General features: G+C 42.4%; 1 protein-coding gene across 4 annotated transcripts in view; it reads left to right on the plus strand.

Moving 5' to 3' along the window:
- Positions 1 to 21,574, plus strand: part of hspbap1 (hspb associated protein 1) — a 26,586-nt gene extending 5,012 nt beyond the window's left edge. For 3 of the 4 annotated variants that reach the window (XM_050049471.1, XM_050049472.1, XM_050049474.1), the window contains exons 3-8: positions 2,892 to 3,076; positions 5,674 to 5,810; positions 9,089 to 9,260; positions 14,532 to 14,615; positions 15,032 to 15,133; positions 18,521 to 21,261. In XM_050049471.1, the coding sequence (XP_049905428.1) occupies positions 2,892 to 3,076; positions 5,674 to 5,810; positions 9,089 to 9,260; positions 14,532 to 14,615; positions 15,032 to 15,133; positions 18,521 to 19,102 (1,262 nt within the window). In that variant the 3' untranslated portion in view covers positions 19,103 to 21,261. Of the gene's footprint in view, positions 1 to 2,891; positions 3,077 to 5,673; positions 5,811 to 9,088; positions 9,261 to 14,531; positions 14,616 to 15,031; positions 15,134 to 18,520; positions 21,262 to 21,441 lie in introns of those variants that run through there. The other variant, XM_050049473.1, reaches the window with a different exon arrangement.
- The last annotated feature ends 53 nt before the right edge of the window (positions 21,575 to 21,627 follow it).

Genomic DNA, 21,627 nt, shown 5'->3' on the forward strand with positions numbered 1-21,627 from the left:
TGGTCCTGCGCTTTCATGTGATATGCGTGGCATTTCTGTGCGAGCCTGCGTTCGCGAGTAATCCATCCAAGAGTGATGTGTGTGCAAAGCTGTATGAAAGCTCTGTTATACATCATTTTATTGTAATTTTTCGCTGTGAAAACATTGGATTACCGACAAGTGCTTGGCCTTGCCGGAAAGCTACAATTCTGCTGTTTCCGCTGATATGCGTGGCTTCTCGCTATGACACATAGTCGCGGAGAAAATCCACAGAGAAGAACGGGTGTGAATTTGGACGCACTATTGTAGAAGCAAAAAAGTCAAGGTCCCGAGCCGTGCCAGAAAGCTCGCGACCTCGCTCTTCTCTTCTCAAACAGACTTTCTTTGTCTTCCATTAGATATCAAAAACTCAAATACTCAGAGGTCAAAAAATCACTGGAGACACGTAGAATCAGATGCAACTGAGTTTAATGTGCTCGCAGGCAACAAACGCATCACAACTCAATGAGCCAAGCTCCGGAGCAAGACTGAAATTTCTTTGTTTGCGCTCGCTCTTTTATCGTAGAATTTCTGCTGAGTCATCTCTTTTCCTTAAACTTTTCCACTGGGCGCTGATCATAAAGGTGTCACATTTCGGCTGAGTTTTAGTCCTTCCCACCATATCAGTGTCACATTTCAGCTGACTCAGCACTTTTTTAGTCCTTCCCCCTCTAGGGTCATATCAGGACAAACTGCAATTCCCCTAACTTTCCACTAGTGTTTTCTGAACCCATCCTCATGCTATTTTTAGAACTGATTCACAGTGAGTCCTAGGTGCTTCTCCACCACAATGCTTAAGTGTTCAATGAGTGTGTGTGTGTCATAAGAATACATGAAATATTAAACCAGTGTGTAATTTGTCAGTTGCACAGATTATATTGCTTCAACACGTATCTTTTAAAGGTCAGTTTAAAGGTACAGTACGAACACTATAGTAAATATTACACTACACTATGCGTTGTTCGGGCCCATAGTCTAAACTTCTCAGTTTCAACATTTTATTGAGAACATTTAGGGACAGTGCTGCACGTTAACTTTTGTCTGCACATTGTTTTTGTTTTAGGGACAGTGCTGCACGTTAACTTTTGTCTGCACATTGTTTTTGTCGCCATTGTTGCTGAGTCCGAGGTGCGAGTCATGCGCTCTCGCTCTGCCTCCACCTCAGGTACCGAAATTTGGCACCGTTTCATTTTAAGTGAATCGGTACTCTGTAGTACCAACGTGAATCGGTACCAAGTACAAAAAGTACAGAGTTTCGGTACCCAACCCTACTAAAAACAGAGTTCAAATGAGGTTTTTCCAAACAACTTTTTATGTCGGGGCTTCAGGACATTTGGATCACTACGGACGAGCAGTATGGAGATATTTTGTGGTTTCAATTATGTGTTTTTGGACGTTTGAATCTGGGGCGCCGTCAGCCTCCATTAGGTGGAGTTGTGTTGCTACCTCCTCTCCCCTTGAAGTGAGCCTCCCTCGGCGTATGGGTGAGTAGATAATGGCTGAATTTTAATTTTTGGGTGCACTATCCCTTTAAGCTTGCATTAACAATGGACAGTATTTCAGGCATCCAACAAAAAACCCACTGACTTCAAGACGATGGAACAGGAGGTGCTAAAATGCAAATTCATTTCCAGATTCTAGGACTCATTCCTGCAGCACTCTGTATAATAAGATATAAATATAATGGAAAAATACAATAAATATACATATGTATACATTTTATAAGAAAACTTTGAAATCAGAGGAATATATATGTAAATAAGAAAAAAACAAGGCTTGTTACATTTAGATTAATTTCTACTTCTGCATTTACACATTTGTTAAAGTCTCAAGCTTTTGCTGTTATTAGTGTCCTAAAGTAGTTTAACCCTGTAACGTCTACACTAAGAATACAGATATCTCAGTCAGGTTGTGTTAAGTTCACCTTGTTTTTCATTAAGATATAGTGACTGAAAATGTTCTCTATCAAACGGCTGAGCAGGGTTAGGGTTAACTTTCTGATACATTAGTACATGAAACGTTTCTCCAAACAAACATGATTGAGGACTCGCTGTAGTTCCTTAAACAAACTTTCCACTCCACTCTGAGACATTAATCCAAATCGCTCCTGCCAAAGAAAGCACTCTGCTATTGGCAACAGCAGCCATTTTCTTTTCCATTCAGAAGTTCCAGCATAATTGATCATTTATCAATTTCAGTGTGGTATTTTTATTAGCTTTTCTGTTTTTGATCACATTAATACACATGTGGTAGTTATCGACTTTCACCTAATATTTAGTCAGTACCTTATGAATGCCTGCAGGCGTGTGCAGTTCATCTTCTGACACGTGATCATTTACAGATTAGACTGCAGTTAGTGTGACCTAATGAAGGATCAGAGGCTGTTTAATGATCTGATTTAAACTGCCAAATAAGCAGAAGAAAAAACACACATCAGGTTTTTGTCTTTGAGCATCTGGTGTGTTTTGGCGTCTGTGTGGCTCTAACACGGCTGCAGCAGTGACTCCCCCTGTGATGAATCACAGAGAGCACATCCTCTGATAAAAGCTCGCTAATTAGATTTCTAAATCATCTTTTCCAGTTGCAACAGCCGAGAGGAGGGCATCGCTCACGACCGCTTCTAAATGCCATCATTCAGCCATAGACACACTTTGTTTACTAAAACAAACGCTCGAGTAAATCGCTACAACTGTGATTTATTTTTCTCATAAAAGTGTGTAAAATAAAATGCCATGCCTCCGTGATGATGCATCGAGCACGGATCCTGCTTTATGAATTGGGTTTCTTTTTAGCATAGAAATTGTTTTACAGAAACTTTATCATAATTTTCCAGTGATTACTCTCTGCCTTGTACTTTTCTTTTATTCTCTCAGCACCTTTGTTTGAGACCCAGTGCTCCTACGTGGAGGCCAGACTGCAGCAGTTTCTCAGCTGGACTCAGGACCAGGCCGAGGCAGACGTAGGACCTTTCTTTAAATACCCCCGCTCACAGTACTGGGCCTACGCTGACTACAAATACATCGCCATGTTATTTCAAGACCAGCCTTCCATGTTTGAGGTAATCAGCCCGCTGCGAACATTAAATTAACGTTAAAATGTCAGGTCACTTTTATAACGGTTCCTGAAATAACATTCCACAGACATGTTTAAACAATGGGAGATCGGTGATGTTTAATTACCACCTCAGATGTCTGAGTCAATCACAGCAACCAGAAGGCTTTTTGAAAAGTACACAGCGTTTCATCGGTAGTTTAATTATGGAAACATTACAGCAGGTCTGCATGAGAGGTGTTAATTAGCAAGAGATGGATTCAGGTCGAGCCAACAGTTTTTTCTGACCGACCAGTCATTGAATTGTGTTTTAAATGATTCTGTCACAAGATGAAAGCTCCTGAAATTTTGGGCCTGTGATGAAGAAAGTTTGACAACTTAAAGTGACAGTTCACCCTCGAATCAAAGTATACAGTCTAGATTGTGCAGCTCACATCAAAACTATCTCGACTGATAAACAGCTCTACAGGTGAGAGAACTGTCCCTTTAACGCCAACTGTTACTGCACGTGTCTCTCTCTATATTCAATACAAGCTGTGTCTCAGTTCAGGGGCTGCAGCCTTTGAAGGACGCAGCCTTCGCGGTAACCTAGCAACCAGCTGCGCTTGACAAAAGATGGAGTAAGCTAGTAAGTTAGTTAGCCCTAAATCATGGACCCAAAGATTGTTTAAGCTGTGTACTTTTAGCTGATAGTAATGTTAACAACAGTTAACCGTTAGCTAGTTAACAGCTGTTAGTTAACTAAGTATATAATCATTACTGGCACGCAATGCATCTTGGGATAGGCTGGGCCATGAAGGATTCATCTTTGCATCCTCCAAATCCTGGGAAAGAAGGCTGCATTGCTCAGTAGCATTTGAATGAGATTTTGAAATGGGACAGCCCTGGTCGCGCCGATGTGACGCCATCAGTCTTCAAATGTTGCAGCCCTGAACTGACCCACAGATACAGTATATAATTATACCGTATAATGTAGCCCATTGAAATGTATGTTGTAGGCCAATCAGAGTTTTGTGGTGGCGTCAATAACGTCAACAAAAAAAATCAATCTGTCTCTTGCTCGCTGAGTAGATGTGTGTGTGGGAACCGAGATGTTAAAGGAGGGTAACTCTTGTGCGTACTGTGAAATATAATTCTGCTGCAGTCACATATCTGAACCTGGGTGTTCACCATAAACTGTATAAAATAATAGGTGCAGCCATGGACTCCTGTTTTGATACCTTGACTTTGGCATTTTAACCATTTTGGAGCCAGAAGTGACCATATTTGAAAGAGAGGGTGGAGCTAACCCCGACGCTAGCTGCTAGCTTGGTTAACATGGTGTATTTACAGCTGTGTGTTACTGTGATGTTGCTCATTTTAGCTGGAGAAAAACAGGGTTAAAACCATGAAAGCAAAATGTACTTGGAAAAACTGAAAGTCTGATTTCTTGGAGGGACTGCAGTTTTTGTCACTTCCACGTCTGCTTCAGTTTTCAGCCCCGCAGGTTGGATGAGCACCACCCACGTTCAGATATGTTGCCAGTATGTCAGTCATTTCACAATCACACAAACCACGTAACTGGGAGTGTATACATCATGTATGACTCAGATTAATACATGATCCAGAAGTATGACATCACTCAGAGTCGAAGTCAAGAAACTTTAACGCCAACTTCCCTTTAAGATGATAATAAACATATTTCAGACCTGGCTGTTTAAAGTTTAATTTAAAAAACATAATTCATGCTGTTACCTTCTAATGTCGTCGCATAGCTTCAACTTATCAGCAAATGAAACATTAAATGGAAAATAATACAAATTGAAATATTCCTTTATAGTGTTTTTTTTTCCAGGATGCTCATTTATATTCTCACATTGTTTTCTCTTGTTTTGACATTTTCAATTAAAATGTGAAGCTTTCGCCCATAACGACTTTATATTAGTTTCTATTCTCGTCCTCCGCTAGGTAAAGACATAAAAGTGCCATCCTTTCTCAAGCCACCGCCACGCATTCATTTCATTTTTATCTCCGTGATAAATTTTTATTGGGCATCCACCTGCAATTATTAGCAGCTGACATTCATGCCTTTGAGACGGGCAGACACAGGCTTTTTACAGGATAAATGGCGCCGAGGAAAAAGCTTGCCTGAAGGCAAGATTGACCAGTCTGTCATTTACAGCTGCCTGCATGTATGGTAATGACTTCATTATTCAGGATGCCGTCGTGATCGCTGCACCTTTGTGCTCTGACAGGACGTGATTGACAGACCAGTTTCCCTTGAAAGATGACAAATACTGTAGCTTGGTTTCTCCACACAGACGCCTCCATTGGTCACCTATAATAGGCCCTGTCAGCGCAGTGATGAGGTGGGGGTACGTCGGCGAGCTTATAGCCGAGTTGTGACAGTTGTGAGGATGTGAGACTTGTCTCTGTGTCACATCGTTATCGCGGACAAAAGGAACGCTGATGTGTAATTTAAAAAGTCAGACTGCTATTTATATTTTCACATTATGTTGGATTGATAATTGTCATTTGAACGTGGTGTGTGTGTGTGTGTGTGTGTGTGTGTGTGTGTGTGTGTGTGTGTGTGTGTGTGTGTGTGTGTGTGTGTGTGTTTTACAGGATGTAAAGTGGTCTGAGTTTGGTTTTGAGGGGCGTACTGGCAAAGAGAGCACCTTATGGATCGGCACAGCGGGGGCCAACACGCCGTGTCACCTGGACTCTTACGGCTTTAACCTGGTGCTGCAGGTACAGGGACGGTAAGACGGATCACAGCAGGAATATTAATCCACAAACATCATGTTTAACAGGAAAACACTGACTTTCGTCTTTTACTTTTTGTACTTTAAGTTCATTTTTACTGATAACACACACTTTTACTTAGGTGAGGTTTTGAACTCAGGACTTTAACTTGTATTTAAAAAGTGTGGAATTACAGTTGTACTTTCCTTAAAGCAGCAGTTTCCAGCCTTTTACCTGAAGAGACCTCTTCTCTATTGTTGAGTAAACTGACGACGCCTGACTACGTGAAATATTTTATGGATATTCCATATAATATTAAATGCAGAACAATAACAGTACAGAACAGACGATAAGCTGTAAATGAACCCAGATGTCTAACTGCAGGAAGTTTTTTGTAAAATGAGTCATTGTGATGAATTTTGAGCAGATTATTTTCTGTGCGTATTGATTCAGATTTAAGTTCTTATTGATTCTTTTATGACCTTTTTCCGTGATGTTTTTTAACAGTGATCCATATTCCATAGACTTCCCTTTTTGAGAAATTCAGTGTTTCCATCTTCCTTTTGTTTGACCATTGTTCTGTTAGTTTTTCTGTAGTTCCAAAGTGCGTAGGCTACTTTTTTAAAAGCAGGACGAGGCTGTTCAGCAGAGAGTGAAGGCCCGGTGAGATGTTTTTAAATGGAAATGTTAAATAATAATCTAAATCTAAAAATAACAATTTAATTTAGTTTTAATTTCTTTTACAGAAATGAGTAAAATGCTGAAACATAGGCCCACTGTGTATTTATGTTTGTAGTTTTCTTAACACCCCTAAAATTAAGAAGGTCTTGCGACACCTTATGAAGTTTTGGTGACCCCCAGGTTTGGAACCAGAGCCTTAAAGGTCCGTGTGTCAGATTTAGAGGGATTTAGTTGAATCTATCAGTGAGGATTACAGATTACAGATTACAACCATCTGACACTCCTGGTTAGAAGAAAACAAACAGACCTGCTGATATAAACCAGTAAAAACGTTTCAGGTAAAAAAAAAAATCTGTTTTTTTTACGCTGCTCGTCATGGAGGGGCCGCTAAGCTAACTAAGGTGGCTAATGGAAAAAAGTGAGTTTGGTTTGTCCCTTCTGGGCTACTGTAGAAACATGGCGGGGCAACATGGTGATCTCTGTAGACGAGGACCTGCTCCCTGTGTAGATATAAACGTCTCATTCTGAGGGAACGAGAACACAGTTCTTATTTTCAGGTCATCATACACTAAAACACACTGATGATATTATATTCAGTTTCTGCCAGTACATCCTCCTGTACTCTCCTGCACTGGAGCTTTAAGTAACCGTTGGTTTTCTAAAACAGACGTGTACATTCATTTTCAATTTTAGCAACAGAGAAAACAGTTAGAGAAAGATCCAGTATACCTACTGAGAGGAGACTGCACTGTCACACCTGTAGTGATGGGTTTGTGCATTTACAAAAGGTATTGATAAGCTTGGAGGCGTACGATTCTGATTCCAGTTTGCTATCGATTCTCAGCTGGAGCCAATTCTCGATTCCCCTTCCTGTGTGCGGAAAAAGCTTTCAGTTAGGAAACATGATTAAATCTGAGTTTAAAACAGTGACATTTCATCATAATCACTCTGTTCTACACCTTGCTTAAAATTGTAGTCATAATAAACCTTTTGCACTACAAAACATTTCATTTGGCTGCCTGCATGACAACCGTGAGAAACTGGGAGTTCTCTCAACTCTAGGATTTCATTTTTAACTTTTGATTATCAAGGCGTTTTCATGAACTAATGAAGGCTGCTGTGCCAAGTTACAGATGTTAATCTCACGCTGCTGCCACTGTTGTGATGTTACAGTTAATATGCACATGTTGCTGATGGCGGCTGTGTGTGTGTGTGTGTGTGTGTGTGTGTGTGTGTGTGTGTGTGTAGGCTTATTAAATGTTAGTGTTTTTTTGGTCATGAGCCCATATTCTGCTGAAGTGCACACACAGCTGGTGTGATGATGCAATCTGTAAAGAGGATTTACATTTGAAGATACTGGCCGTTTGTTGTGGTGATAACTCCCTCTGTGCTGTTCATTTTTTGTGTTAGCTCTGACTCCTGCGTTTGGGGTGGGTATTTAAATATATGGTTATTTATGGGGGAGAAAGGGGTCATGCATTTTCACTCAGGCAAAATTATGTGTAACTTCAGCCACCCCCTCCTCTGATAAGTAACAAACCACGGAGATGTTCAGCAGCAGGAAAGGTGCAGCAGGGTGCTGTTAGCGCTCACACAGTGTGACCTGTCCTCTGAAGGAGAGTTAATTTGTGGCAGAGCTCACCTGAGAGCGAGGTAAAAGGAGGCTGAGGGTGAGGCGTTATATGGAGCACTGCGAGTCCAGAAACTAAAGGGAAAAGGTCTGCTGGTGTCTTATCTCACTGTTCCACCACAGAGCAACAGTTTATCTCACTCCTTGTAATTGGCCCGCAGACTCTTTTAGTTGGTATTGATCTGAGAGGGAATGAAATTCAGCCCGAGCTGTTCGTCGACGCTGCTGATCGATATGACGACATTTGTCAACACAAAACAATAATGGCACAGTTTTTACAACAACAACACCCAAATTATTCAGGATGAATGTTTGTAGTAGAATTATTTGACTTTGAAGGGATTGTTTTATAGTGATGGATCTGCAGGTGTTTGTTATTTGTTAGGATCCTAATTGGCTGAGCCCCAAAGCACCGCTGATCTTCCTGTGGTGCATCTTTAAAATCAGAAGTGTTTATGATTGTTCAGAATGAAAAAGGTTTGGGATTCTGGTGAATGTATGTATATAACAATAGAAGTAGCCACCATGACGTCACCCACTGGATTGTGGACTCTAGTTTTGAAGCCACGAGTTTCAAAACTACCTCGGGATTTTTAGAGCCAGAAGTAACTAGCTTGAAACCATTAAAACAAAATGTACTTACTGGAAAAAGGGAACATCCAAATCCTTAGAGGGTCTGAAGTCCAACCAAACGTTGAGCAAAACTACTGGGCAACCAAAATTTCACTTTCAAGAACTGAAAACACACTGACAAGTGACAGCTATAGCTATGCTCTGTGAATCCAGGGCTGTGCCATGATTTTGTGACCTAACAAATGATGTCACCACTTGTCAACAGATAACCACCTGACGCAAATCAATTCTGGGTCCATCACTGTCAGTTTCTTTTAACAATTTCTTGTATTTACTAATAAAAGTACTGAATTAATTTTAACAGTCTTTCTGTCTGACGTCGTATCTAACTGTGATGTCTCCTGTGCGTAGGAAGCGCTGGCACCTCTTCCCTCCAGACGACACTGTTAAACTCTACCCAACCAGGATCCCCTATGAGGAGTCCAGCATCTTCAGCCAAGTGGATGTTCTCCACCCAGACCTGAGGAGGTTCCCTAAATTTCAGGGAGCCAGAGCGCACGTCGTCACTCTGCAGCCGGGACAGGTCAGGATTCCTTACACACAGGTTTTACCATACAAGAATATAATGCAGCACAGAGGTCATATTATGGGCTGAACTTGATCACTTCTGCGTCCTTTCAGTTTTTGGTTTACATGTATGTGTAACTGGTGTGCTCAACTCTAGTGTAATGGGTACGGACCTAGTTCTTCAGCACTCACAAATAAGGACGTAATACTTTAACTGATGCACAGTAGAAGGAGACTGACGCTGTGAAAAGCCAACGGCTCAAACATTTCCTTCTGCTGCTCCACACACATTAAATTCCACAGGGTTTGATTAAATTAAGACTGAACCGTCAGAGCTGTCAGCTGCTACCTGAAAATGTGCAAAAAATGACCTGATATATTAAATCAGTTTGTCTCAAGGTGTTCAATTTAATTTCATGACAAAGTAAGATGTTGCTCTTTCAGTGAAGAGTTTCTTATCACAGGTTATGAAGAAAGGAAAGATCTTTAAAATGGAACCATCTGAAAGAAGTGCAAGGAAACAATGGCAGGTTAGGTTTCACTCTCAGCTTTCGTCAGCACTGTCACATTGGTGCACAGCTTAAGAGAGGAAAACAAATCAAGGTGAAAAACCAGTTGTCATATCAAGTTAAGCCATGTAAACACAAGCCTGCTGGTTTTAAGACGGGAATGAAATAAACAACAAACATGGGAAGTACATCGCATGTCCACATGCTCTTCACAGCTTGTTTCACATTCATAAGGCATAAGCACAGCGCAAAACACTTGAGTTGGACTTCTGCATCGAATCGACGCCATAACCTACACCGTAGCCTACACTGTAGCCTACACCGTAGCCTGACGTGCACCTCCCCAGAAATGTAACTCCACGTCACAGTGACGCAGACCTCCGGTCTGTCTCTGTAAGCTGAAACCATTTCCCTCAGTGGAAACAAAGCTTTGATTTACTTTAATTTCACAGATAAGAAACAATAAATTGTGAAGACAATAAAGCCTCCACACACTGTGTGTGATTTATCCTGGCTGAAATATGAGCAGAGGAAATCTCTGCTAGCTGCTAGGCTAATTTATACAATGTAAAATGCCATAGGCTTGTGCTAATAACGTTAGCATGTTGTATTTGTGGGGAAAATGTGTCCAGATAAAGACAAGTGTTTGTCTGTGAATGCTGCGAGTTATAGTGAAGCTGATCTGTGTTTGAAACTGTCTCTATTAAGCCATGTTTAATGTGTGTTTAATGTGTGTGTAATGTGTGTTTAATGTGTGTTTAACGTGTTTAATGTGTGTTTAATGTGTGTTTAACGTGTTTAATGTGTGTTTAACGTGTTTAATGTGTGTTTAATGTGTGTTTTCCATCAGTCAAACTTTACAGCACTTCTCAGAAACTCCATCGCCGACTAGTGTCTTGGAGGTGTAACTGCAGAGTGACATAGACACCGCACAAGTATAAATGCTCACAGTGGCGTAGGCTCTGCATAGACACACATGTATAAATCCACCTTAAGGCGCTGAGCACAGGCTGTACAATGGCCCTGGTTGATACAATAATGATTAAATTCTCATTGTTCTTTAATTTAGTTGTAGGTGGGTAATAATAATAATAATATGCTTGTGAAGCAAATATTTTTTCATAAAACAGACTTTTTAAAAAATGTAAATCTATAACAAGATGATCTGGAGTGATTAGTTAAATAGACGTGTAGTCGACTGACAGAGAATGAAGTGGCAGCTATCATGGTAACTGATGAGTGTTTAAGTCATTCTTGAGGTATGAAATGTCTCCTGGTTCTCGTGGGAAAGAAGACTCAATTCAGAAAATAATTAGCAAATTATTCGATAATGAAAATAAACTTTAGGTGCAACGCTTTATACACGTCTGAAAGAAGACTTACAAAGATCATCTCTGTATGTTCTCCATACTAAACAGTGAGCTGCGTGTACAGTGTCATTTTTCTTATCAAACATTAAACTAAAAGACATCAAACACCTCTTTGTTTATTTAATCGGTCGTGTGTTTCACACGTTGGAAAACCACCCTGAGTGATGTGCTGAAGTTTGATGTTATGTAACACCGTAGCTCTGCGTTTATATGATGAACTGCTCGTGACACAGAAAGCAATAACCATAAAATAAAGCTTTATTGGTTCCTAAGCTGCAAACATGTAAAAGCAGACTCAACAGTGAGATTTATTTGTCGTGGTGTCCTCCATAAAAGCGTGAAGCAAGGCAACGGTCGTGACTTGTGTCCCAATTAAAATTTGGCCTTCTCAGTTAAAGCGCCTCGCCATCAATATACTGGAGCTTGTATATGATGGAAGTGGAAGGTTAAACTGCGTCATCACTCTCGACGTCCCGTCAGGAGAAAAGTAACAGGGTCAAGTTCAGTAGATGGACTGACGGAGCAGATGAGTTCCCGTCCTCTGCTCTGCTTCACAGCCAGGTGAGTTCAGAGGGACTCAGAGTTATGATTGAGGTGTTGTGCAATCAGAGGGTGGCTGTCACGGTGCCCTAATTTTCCGAAATGTCCTCAGCCACTTTTGAAGTAGTTTCCCAACTCTGAATTACTGTGGAACTCTTTGATGTGTGTGTCCCACTTTGTCTTGTTTCAGATTCCAGCTGCATTGTTTTGTTCCCCAAGAGTCAAAATGGTGACAAAGCAATTAGCCATCTGTCTCTTTTCACTATCTGCCTGCGCCTGAGCTCCTGCGGTGCACTAAATACGCTCCTATCAGCACCACCAACGCCAGCTGTCACCTAGCTCTGAAGGCTGGCGGAGCAGTGTGTGGGTCGGGGTCACGGCTGATGCTTCACAAAGTCATTTAGACTGATTCCACCTAATGGAAATGATGATGGCCAAACAGCTGACAGATGATAAACCAAACAGTCCCAGCTCTTTAATTTCCTCAGTTTTACCAGCTACTTTTTAATCACTAAAGATGCATCAAGGTAGACTCAAAGTCACCAGACTCAAAGTAATTTGGAGCCGTGATGTTCGTTCTGAACCTTTGGGAGCATCAGGAGGAAAAGGTCTATTTCCAAGCCTTCAGAGCGTCAAGTCAAGTCAGAGTCTGTCCCAAACGGCTGCACATAAAATAAAGGAATAATAATCGTTAGCAAAATGTATAAGAATGAAAGCAGCAAGATAAATTATGCGGAAAATATAACAAAAATGTTTGAAATACTTTTTAAAAAAGAAAATCTGCAGTAAAATACAACAATACACAGTATGCACATACATTACATATAGTCCATTTATACCTGGATACAGACAGAATTAGAATTACCGTTCCACAGTTGTACGCCCCCGTGCACCAGCTCATCGTTGAGTCCAGGTGGACATTTGTGCCAAATTTAAGAATTTCCCTCAAAGCGTTCTCGAGATATCAGTTCACAAAAATGGGACAGACGAACGGACAGACGTCCTGAAAACATAACAGCTCCGGCTACGACTATCGCCAGCGCAGAGGCATTAAAAATATAATGTGTAACGTGTGTAACCATGTGCAAATAAAACTGAACATAAACTGAATAACTGTAGTTTAGTGCACAGGGTGGACTGAATGAGGCGACAGCTCAGTTTACGTCTGAATGAGTCAACCAGGCCATCCTTTAAATGTGGATAGGAAGGGGATTCCAGAGAAGACCACCTACTGATGCTTCATTTATTTCTTGAACAGTCAGGAGACCTTCATTTTGTGATCATAGAGCCTGAGCTGGTGCATGAGGAGAGACTAGAGGTGATCAGTGACTTCATCAACATCTCACAGTCGTCATGTAGTAACTGGAATTCATGGATGGATCAACGAAGGGGTCGAACAGGCTCAGACACAGGTGCCTAAAGTTACAGTTCTGACCTTCTGCAAAGTGTTGGTCAAATCAACACGTGCCGACCGGGAGGAGACTCAAGAAACCACAAAGAAACAAAACTACTACAAAGAAACATAAAACTACTACAGAGAGACAAAAATAACTACAAAGAGATGCAAAACAGCTGCAAGAGACACAAAGAGACATACAGCTATGTAAAGCAGCAAAACTTCCACAAAGACACACAGAGAGATGCAAAGCCACTACAGAGTCTAAGATTGGCCACAAAGACACACAAAGGGAATAAAGATCACAAATAAACGCTTAACACCCACAAAGGGACTTAAAGCATCTACAAGGAGACTCAAAATGAATAAAAAGAGACTCAAAATGACCATGAAGAGACAAAAAAACAACCACAGAGATTCAAAATAATTCTGAAGAGATTAAAATTGACTTCAAACACACACAAAAGAAATATGTAGAGACACAAAACAACTACACAAAGATGCAAAATGACTACAAAGAAATTTAAAAAGACTACAACAAGCGGCAAAACAACCGCAGACACAAAGGAAGCTACAAAGAGACACAAAATGACCACAGAGAGATGCACAACAACTACAAAGAGACGCCAAACAAACAACAACAAAAAGAGGCGAAGCAGCTATAAAGTCTGTCGGTGAAGATTCTCAGTCATCATGGTAATCCTAAGTGTTGTATCGTAGGCAACTGGACATGTGTGAGTTTCTTAAAGACGTTTGGCCTCTCATCCAAGAAGCTTCTTCAGTTCTGAAGTCTGTGTATAAACTTTATATGTGTATAAAGTCTGTGAGTCTTGCTCCTATGAAGGAGAGGTGTTTGGGCCCTCTGCACGTCTGTGCCCAGGGGCCCATAATCCTCTCATAATAGAACTGGCTCAGGTGTTATCACATGACCTGAGTCTGGTCCTTTAGACCCACAGTGAGAGGTGGTTATATACTGGAGGCAGATCCTGACCCCGTTGTGTTTCAACATCAGATGTAAATGACCTCCTTGATTCTCCAGATGACCTTGAACTCTTGCAGTCATGGCAGGTGTTTTTTGGCACTCACACACAGCAGAGCTACAAGTGGACTTCAGTGCTCAGATTATTTTCACCACATGCTCAGAAATAAAAAAACATGTTGAGGTATGTCCAGCAGTCTCCTACAGGTCAGCTCCACCTCTGCAAATCAAATCACAGGACACATCGTTCCTCCTGTCTTGTCAGACTGCAGACCATGAATGAAGCGGCTCTGCTGAGGAGGCAGGGGATCAATAAGCCCCACCCATTTTAATAGAGTCACTGTATGATGGGATGAACCCCTGACAGTCTGTGGGGGGGAAGGTGTATGCTGCCATCTAGTGGAGGAACAGGATGGCTAACATTAATCCAGAAGGGAAGAGAGAAGGCGATGATGTCACTGAACTGTTAATCAGTTTTATCTCCTCTGCTCAGGTGCTGTACGTCCCCAGACACTGGTGGCACTACGTGGAGTCTGTGGATCCCGTCACCGTCAGTGTCAATTCCTGGATCGAGCTGGTAAGAAGCACAAACACGTCTCTCCTTCCTCCTGATACTCAGCTCAGAACTTAAATGTGTGATGATGTTGTGACATCACTGGAGACACTTGAGCTCTCCTCCTCTCAGGTTGATGCAAACAGAGTTCAGACAAAAGCCCCTCTCAGCTCTGAGTAATGAAGCAGCCTGGCGGTAAAAAGATCCCCTGTCATTATGATGAATGTGTGTGTGTGTGCACAACATGGAGCACATGCCGCATGAAAAGCTCCACAGCCAGACAAATGTTTATCTGAAGAGCGAGTTCCTCTCCAGCTTTTCCCTGCAAGGTCACAGACACAACACGCTGAGCTGCAGCCTGCGTCTCTGTCTCAGTGTAATTATCTGGATGTGCAGCACTCACTCACTCACTCTTTGCTCGCCGCTCTGTTCCTGCACAGGAAGTGGATGACGTGGCGAGAGTCGGGGAAGCTGTGACCAAGGCTGTTGTCTGCGCCCTTAAAAGTGACGACAACACTGGCGACTGGCTCAATCCTACTGAGGTAGGATATGAATGTTGTGATTTCAGTGATGCAGCCACCAAAGAGGAGAAAAATACAAAACACGGTTTGTAGTAAAACATTCACAGGTTCATGTTTCTGTTTGGAAAAACACCAAGATGGTTTCTGAAACTCTTCTGTTTACTGCCCACGTCTCACTATTGGGTCTTTTCCATCGTCACGTTTGGCCGCGCTGAGTCAAGCCATGCTGCGCCGATTTGCTTTTGCATTATCAGTTTAAAGGTGCCATGCCATGCTGAACTGCTCCAGAGATGGACCCTCTCTAGCCCTTGGATGACCCCTGGACATTTTTGTCCATCTCCCCAACTTCCCAAACTCCTCACGGTCAAACGAAAGGTCATAGGGGGGTGATTTTTGGGTACGCTCTGGAGGTCCCAATTTTCAGCATGCAAGTCCATTTTTCAGGCTTGTTATCAATTTTAATGACATCCACGATCCTTCGTTTTTAGAGGTGGACCAGAATGTCCACCTCTAATACTTCGCCCTAAATATGTTTTTTGAAGAACTATTTCAAAACTTTTCTGTATTGATTTTTCCTTTCTAGTTCTTAGCTAAACTTAAAAGTCACTTTTGCCGTGGGTTTCAAGATTTTAACCCTTTCAGGCCAGTTTGAACACATCTGGGTGCTGCTGTTTGTTGGGGTGGCAAAAACACAAAAGAGGGGGTTTGGGACACAAAAATAATTTTGCGGTGGATCATGTTGGTGCTTATTACAGGGCTACATGGGCCAGTGATCCCCACCAAAGGGGGTTTGGATGGCATGATCCTACTCCCACCCCCAGCCCCCCTCTCACCTCCCTCCCACTGACTCCCATTATAAAAAACACCACAAACCACACATTTTGATCCCACTGCCATTGCAGCAAAAAAATAATATTTCTCTGTTTTCAGGGGTTCCTTTGGTGTGAAAGAGGTCAAAAATTGTAATCAAGGGGTTCCAGTTCATATTCTACCAATGGACTCCTCACTCACTGCAGCTGCAGCACGTCAAAGGTTTCCCCTAATAACAGTGCTGAGGTCACCAAAACAAAGCTCCATTTAGTTTACAAAAATGCAATGTAGAGTTGAGGTGGGTGAGTACAGAGCTCATTTTTCCCAAGACAGTTAGAGGAAAAGACAAAGAGAAATGGCAGAGAGAAAGAAAAAAGAAGTGACTGACCATCATTGAAGCTGATTTTGGAGGCCCTGGATTCAGACAAACTTCCACCTGAGACAGACAGTGCCTCAGAGAGGAGGAGGAGGAGAAGGAGGAGGTGAACTACCAGCCTGTGGACTCTCATTTTCCCTTTATTTCTATGGCACACCTCTTTCACAACAGAGAAACCGCTGACAATAGAGAAATCATGTGTGTTTCTTCTTTATTAGCATTAACAACTGGATCAAAATGTGTGGTTTTTGATATTTTTTATAATGGGAGTCAGTGGGAGGGAGGTGAGAGGGGGGCTGGGGTGGATGTATGATTATGCCATCTAAACCTGTGCACAAGAAGGTGCTCAAAGTGCAAAAGAAATGATAAAGAGTAAAAACAGCAGCAAAGGTTTCAGTCCTCAACTTTCATCAGTGCCTCTGACATGAGAGCTTCACAGAGCAGATACAGACTCATACCAGGTGTGATCAATCAGTCAGCAGGTGACACTGATTACATGAGATCAGCTCTGAGGAGCAGAAGCATGAACACCAAGAGACCTGTCCTATGATCATTGTACTATTCACTACATCCTCAAGTATCAATACATGAGAACAGATATTATACCAATGTACAAAAACACAACTATACACAGAATGAAAGAAAAGAAATGACAAATAGTTTTGTGCACAGATATCTTAAATAAGGGCAGGTTTCTCCTCTCTTGTGGACAATACAAGACGTTTGCAGACGTCACCTCGAGCTTTGGGAACCACTGATCGACATTTTTCACTATTTCATAGATTAAACAACTAATCAATTAATCATGTAAACAACTGACAGATTAATCAACAATGAAAATAATCTTTGAAAAAAGTATTGTCAGTGTTTTTACTGTGGTGTGTCTCACATACTCGCTGTAACGAGGGTTCTGTTCAGTCTGAGCATGTTAACAGGGACCATACATCTCTAGTGACGCACCAGCTGTTAAACCAGCAACCTACTCAATACTCATTGGCAATGCAACTGTTGTGCCTTCAAAGCATCAAAGTGATTTGATAATGATATGTAATTAAGAAATATACACTCACCGACCACACACCTTGCTATCACCAGGTTGGACCGCCTTTTTAACCAGTGGTTATTTGACTTCCTGTTGCCCTTCTGTCCTCTTGAACCAGTCTGGCCCTGTCTACATGACTGAATGTTAATGAGCTGCTGCCACCTGATTGGCTGATTATCTGTTTGCGTTAACAAGCAGTTGCACAGGTGTACTTAATAAAGTGGCCAATGAGTGTATATCAAAGTCCTCGTACTGTAGCCTACTTTTCATCGCTGTCTTTCTCATGATTAACTAAACTAAGTTTTATGAACTTTACATATGTCTATGAAATAAATCCTGAAATAAATAAATATCTAAAATAAATATCTATAAATATAGAAATAAGTCAGTGTAGTTCAGGGGACTTTATTTTATAATGCCAGATTTATTTCCCAGCTCTAACATTCCATCAATTTAAAGAACCATAAAATATTTTTTAGGGTATTGGTGGACACAGAGTCAAAAATTCCATGAAACCTAGAGCTGATACATACAGCTAGGGATGCAGTGATATACCAGTTATAAGGTATGCTGTCATTCTCACTGATGGTCAGATCAATTTTGTGATAACGTTAAACTGTGATATTTTCTGAGACGGTTATCGTATTGTGAAAATCTCATACTGTTGCCGCGCTGCATGCAGCATGTGACATCTTCAACAGATGAATATTGAATGTAATACAGGGTAAAACACACACAGATAGAAACTGCAGGTTCAAAGCTCCATGTTTCAGTATAGTTAGCAGGACGTAAAATGAATCCACAGCAGGTTTTTGTCTCGCTGCTTTTCCTGGAGAATAACAAGCAACTTAGGGAAGAATAAATATCTGTTTACATGATTTGTTCATTTCCAAACTACAGATTCAGGGACATCCTGAGTTGATTCTTTTGCTGTGTCCACTACTTGTGCTTCCTTTTTCTGAAATTCAGCGCAGGAGAAGTTCCCCCTCAAAACTTCAGAGACTTTAAATCTGTGTCTGTGACACAACTCAAATAAGGGGTGTTAACGTTGTAATCACAGGCCCACCATGTTTGATTCAAACCCACAGTAAACTTCAGCGTCCTGGAGGCGGCTTTTTATCAGGCAGCTGGTGTTTGGGGAACTCTCTGCAACAGCTTGTTTTCTGTTCTGTCTCTGCAGGAAGGAGTCGCATCCCATAATGAGAACATGCAGTGTGTGAACCTGGCAGTGAGAGCCTGTGCTGACAGACCGAGGAGCCTCTGCCACGGCGAGCTGACCCAGCACCCGAGAGACGGCCGTCCAGCCAAGCGGGACTCCAGAGGACAAATCAGGAAAAACAGCGATGTGGTCGGGGATCCTGCGCCCTTCAGTGTTCCCTTCGGACCAAACCTCATCCCTGTACGCTGTCAGCGGGAGCACACGCCGAAAATCACAAAAGCTCCAGAGGTCAGATCCTCCAGGATGTGTGATGTCAGGTGTCAAGAGGAGCGCGTTGTCGGCTCGGATGCAGCACCGAGAGCCAAGTGTGCAGCTGCTGTCAGACTGCGCCAGGAACACTGTGGTGTAACTCAGTGTAGGTCATGTGACTGTGCAGAGGGGACGTCAGAGGACTCTTCAGGCGATTACGAGGAATCAATACACACAACAATAACAACAGATGACCTGTTAGACTGCCTGGTGCACCCTGATGTCATTGCCCGTGTCACTGAGCTTTTACTGGAGAGGCACACAGGAAGTCACAGCGACACAACACCCTCTTAGCTTTAAAGGTACCATTTGTACGTCATACATTGACTGTTTTTTTTTTTACTAAAACTGAGATCTGCAGCGCCTCACTCAGCTGCCTGTAACAGCCTGTGGACTGACCTCTGTGTAAAGGCCTCACGTTCCCATGCCGTGCCTCTCGCCAGCTCTGCTACAGCGCCAACACAAGGAGTCCGTTGACATCAACAAATGACCCACCAGGCAGAGACAGACTTTCACTTAGTGCCCTGTGACATCTCGAATTTAGCCAGAGCCAGACCGAGCGCCCCAGCACCTGGGGTCTGATCACAGACTGCCCTGAGCCGACACCGGATCAGCAAACTTTCACTGTGAACCTCAGGGCTCGGGTTTGCACAGGCTGAATTCAAGTTGCTACAGCGGCTAAAGTCCGAGCTGCTGTCCACTCACAGGGAAGTCATAAAGGTGACATGTTTATCCGCAGACACATTCCCTTCGTAGCTTACACGACACCTCCCTTCAAACAGCACCCACCACTAGAACAAGACAAACCCACCAACTACCTATCTGAACCCTGCTACAATACTACACTCAGTCTGTTTCCATGACATCAGAGACAACAGATTTATTTAAAATCCCTGTGAACATGTCAGTGTGAGTGAAATGGTCCTGCAGTGAATGTGTCACAGTGGGACTAACACACCCAGATCATGTGACTCCTGCATGTATACAGTCAATCAGACCCAAACTGGCCGAGGCGCTCTGAGCATGCTCCACAGTTTCCGCCCCGGGCTTTGACCCGGAAGTCCAATAGCATTAAATGTGTAAGAGAAGAAGAAGCCGGTAACAACATGGAGAAATCTACATCCAGAGCCGTGACTTTTTGGACGGACCAAATGTACAGAGCTGTAAAGTTGTCCACCATGGTAGCAGTTAGCTGCTAGCTAACCGTAGCTAACTTGTTTGTCCATTGTTTGGTCTGTGACGTAATAGGTCAACAGGAAAAAGGTCCAATACTAACAAGCTGAAAGGGGGCATATCTCCACCTATCGTAGAGGAGTCGCACATACTTGGCTCAATAAATGGATTCCCCTCCCGTGCTTGTATACTGGGACAAGGACAGTAGACCAGTTAGATGTCCTCGTCCAGCTGGAGCTGGAGCTCCACTTCACTGTCACCATGGAAACAGACTGAGTGCAGTAAATAAACGAGACCAAATGTCGCATTAATCCACTTTATAATTCATAAAACATGAAGACGTGATTCTTTATAAAAATAACGAGATGTAGCCCTAACTCTCACCTTAACCACCTCTCTAACAAAATACGTCATAGCTAGCTAATCGCTAACTTAGCAATTTTGTTGGGACTTCCGCTTCCGGGCCGAGAGCGAAGGGGGTTGATCGTGGACTGACACGTAGATATGGTGGGAAAGTCACGTAGCTGCTTCAGCTGCAGTTTCACACACTCAGATCAACACAGCGTAGCTTAGTTACAGCTAGCTGCCTCACTTAACTTGTTTGCTCACTAAAATTATTGCTAGCAAAATACTAGTTACTTGGCTAGCTTTCCAAATTACTTCACCAGCTAACGTAAGGTGTTAACAGCTACTCCACATGGATCTGCAGTTGGTTGCTGATAAAGTAATTTGCAAACAGCAAGCCATCGAGCAGTGGTCCAAATACTAACGGGAACATAACATTTATTTTCCAGCATTTTATCAACGTGATGACGATCAGTCACTCTTTTAGTCAGTGTCTAAGCGCGCTCTTGCGGCTACGGGGCGCAACAGAGTGTAAGCAACAGGATCTTGTCTAAACGGTATAAACAGACCCTTTAATAATCCATAAACAACATTTCATGAGTCTGAAGCTCCTCATGTCACTGGTGATGGTCTGAGCTTCAGCAGCGATTTCAGGCTGTCTTAGCTTTTCTGCTCTGGACGTCTCAGTGAAGTCTACAGTGATGAAGAGCTGTGAAAAAACTCTGGCTGCAGAAATCTATCCTCAGAGCTGCATGTAACGCTCTGTCATCAGTAAGAAGTGAGAGAGGAAGGACGTATATCAGCGCAGACCTTCACCCTGATCTCCTCCTCCTCCTCCTCTCATCTGTCACGATCCCCCTGAGATTAACCCCGGATACGAGAACTCAACCAAAACGAGTGACGCAACGAGCCGCTCTAACATTTCCTCTGATTGTTGTCCTGCACATACTAATCCTGTTTGTTTGCTCCACAGTAAGAAAAATGACCACTTAAATCAATTCACTATGCTAATACGCCGCATAATTCAACATAATACTGCTGAGATGTGAACATTTGTTTGGGCCGTAATGTTCCCCTGTCATTTACTTATAAAAATTGTCATTGAACAACCACAGAGGGCCGATGCTAATGTTCCGGTGATGGATGAACGCCATGTCGGGAGCGATGAATGAAAACAGTCTGCTGCCACATCTGAGAGAGGAAGGAAGGCTGCACATGTACGAGGACAATAAATATGATATTTAAAACATTGGATGTCCTGCGCTTTGTTTTCTACTGACGTGACCTGCATGTTAGAGACC

Source organism: Epinephelus moara, chromosome 7 (genome assembly GCF_006386435.1).
Source record: "Epinephelus moara isolate mb chromosome 7, YSFRI_EMoa_1.0, whole genome shotgun sequence".
Classification (NCBI taxonomy): domain Eukaryota; kingdom Metazoa; phylum Chordata; class Actinopteri; order Perciformes; family Serranidae; genus Epinephelus; species Epinephelus moara.